This window comes from Argiope bruennichi, chromosome X1, assembly GCF_947563725.1.
Source record: "Argiope bruennichi chromosome X1, qqArgBrue1.1, whole genome shotgun sequence".
NCBI lineage: Eukaryota > Metazoa > Arthropoda > Arachnida > Araneae > Araneidae > Argiope > Argiope bruennichi.
The window spans coordinates 137,117,966-137,120,633 of record NC_079162.1 but is presented as its reverse complement, the minus strand read 5'-3'; the positions used below and the strand labels follow the sequence as shown (position 1 = coordinate 137,120,633).

Here is a 2,668-nt window from a genome sequence, read left to right as displayed (position 1 = left end):
TTCTGCTTTCTTTTTGTTCTACAAAATCGTAAGGGGGTAATTTTCGCTACTGATTGTATGGGCTAAAGATGAAGCGATGGCATTTGCAATGTCCTTTAAGGTGGATATTGTTCTTCCATTATCAACTAGTGAGTGAGCATTATACTAGCGCAAGATCCATTCTCTGGATAAACTGTGCCGCAACTAGATGAGAGCTTTTGCTTTACATCTTAAAACTATGTATAAAATATTTACAATCCGATATTAAAAAAACAACTATAAATTAGGAAAAATGATAAGAAGGTATCAACATTTCAAATTTCTTTGATAAAACCAGCTTCTTTTAAATAAAGGAAAATATTAAAATGCGGTTTATGTCCAATTAAAAGCGGAAGACAAGGAACAACTGTATTAAAATACTTAAGATGCAATGAGTCCAGTGACTGACATTCGATTAATATATGTCTGATAGTTAAACTATCACCACAACGACTACAAGTTGGTGGTGGCTGCTTGAAAAGTATATATTTATGAGTTATGCGAGAGTGTCCAATGCGTAATCTTGTAAGAATAACATCGTATCGACGATTTAGGGAGGAACACCAAAGATCAATAAAAGGTTTGACTGTGTATAGTTTGTTTTCTGTCTCGAGATTCCACTGGTTCTGCCAATTTTGGAATAACCATTTACGAACGGAAGAGCGTACGTCAGTATAAGGAATGGCTTGTTTGTAGGATTCGTTTGATGATTTTGCAGCAATATCTACTATTTCATTCCCCTGGATACCTACATGGGAAGGAATCCAACAGAAAAGAATTTCAAAACCATTTTGATATAATTCCTTTAGAAAACTCCTGATATCAGAAATATATGCATGATTGTGCGACTTTTCAATAAGGGCTTGAAGGGCACTCCAAGAATCGGAATAAATAATCACCTTTCTAAACTTATTCTTAGCAATATATTGTATGGCACGATATATATCTGTGACCTCCGAGGTAACCCCCAGATGCTCGATTAGAATTAACGTCCTTTCGAATCAGGCTGTAACGCCGAATTTTTGCATTATCTGATGGCTTAAGAAAGGTTTCTTGGAGCGCAATGCAGACGGGATGAGTTTCATTAATGAGATCTTTAATATGAGAGATTTTATTACGAAACCCGTGGCATTTCCAGGAAAACAGAGCTTCCATAAAATTCACTCTTTATCTGGAGGCTTTTTCTTTTTCTTAACACCCTCTGCAACATTTTTCTTTAGTGAAGCGGAAGAATCCAACTCCATATCTGAAAATTCAGATGAAGACGTATCAATTTTTAAAAAATCTTCAGCAACATGAGGCCTTGTTGCAAGTGATTTCAATTTCTTCCTGTTTTTGGCAATTTTTTTTTGAAATATCAGAAGTTCGTGGTGCTGACTTTTTAGGAGACAAATTTTCAGAGGTTATAGAAGTTTTTTGAAGCTGAACGCAAGTAGATGACATGTTAGTGGGCAGTACTGGATTAGTTATTGCGCAGTGACAGTGAGTAATATTTGCATCAGTTTGAGAACAGGATGTATTCTGAATAGATTTAACAGTAGATGAGTAGGAAACACCAACTTTTGGAGTTCTATCGTTCACCATTTTTCGCGCTTCTGGGAAAGGTATATTCTTTTTTATCTTAATGGAAATTATTTCTTTTTCCAGGATCCATTTAGGGCAGGACTTGGAAAATGAAGCATGGGAGCCAGAACAGTTAGCACATTTCAAAATGTCGGATGTGCAAGCATTCATTTGATGCCCAGATTCTGCACATTTACCACAAATATTTTCATTATTTCGACAACTGGTTTGTGAATGCCCATACCTCTGGCATTTGAAACAGCGTAGAGGATTGGGAATGTAGGGTCGAATTTTGCAATTAATATAACCACCTTTGATGGATTTAGGCAAAACCGGCGTTTGAAATGCTAGAACAACATGTTGCGTGAGAACAAGTCTGTCACCTCGTCGAATATTTATGCGACGAGCGGCACAGACATTTTGATCTCGTAGTTCTTCTAAAAATTCTGTTTCAAAAACCTTTATAAAATCGGGTTCAGAAAGAACACCACGCGATATATTCATCGTTTTATGGTAAGATGTTTCTACTGGGAAGGAACCCAAGGTTGTCATTTTACTGATCTGCAATGCTTGTTTTTCGGACACTTGTAATAGCAGATCACCAGAACGTAATTTTTTTATATTTTGTACCTCACCAATAGCAGATAAAATAAGTTTATTAATGAGAAAAGGAGAAATGGAATGAAAAGTGCTAGGTGTATGAATGACCATGTAACGAGTAGTAGATTTCTCTTCGACGACGTTAGAAAGAGACCCCATAGGATATTATAGTTATTCGGGTCCGGCGGCATCGCCCACCACGGAGCCCAACAAGGGATGGTAGTTGCCGGCTCTGAAAATTTTCCAACCTCGGCACTTGCCATAAGGATGACCAGAACCTATACGCTTGGAGTCACCCCCGGGGACAGTGACCACCCTTAACGCCAAGCCCAAGGAGTGACCCTTTCGCTTGATCCCCTTGAGCAGCCCAGTCATGTGCCTAGGATACCGGCCGATTGATACACCGGGGACCGAAATGTACCACCCGTCTAATGGGTCGCCACGCACGGCCAACACGTGGGGTTATTGGCTGTCCATGAGAAGCAAG

At 38.8% G+C, this 2,668-nt stretch overlaps 1 protein-coding gene across 1 annotated transcript; it reads right to left on the bottom strand.

The window, feature by feature from the left end:
* Positions 1 to 1,305: 1,305 nt before the first annotated feature.
* LOC129959425 (uncharacterized) lies at positions 1,306 to 2,340 on the bottom strand. The gene has a single exon (XM_056072249.1). It carries the CDS (start codon positions 2,338 to 2,340, stop codon positions 1,306 to 1,308), a length of 1,035 nt encoding a protein of 344 aa, XP_055928224.1.
* Between the last annotated feature and the right edge of the window lie 328 nt (positions 2,341 to 2,668).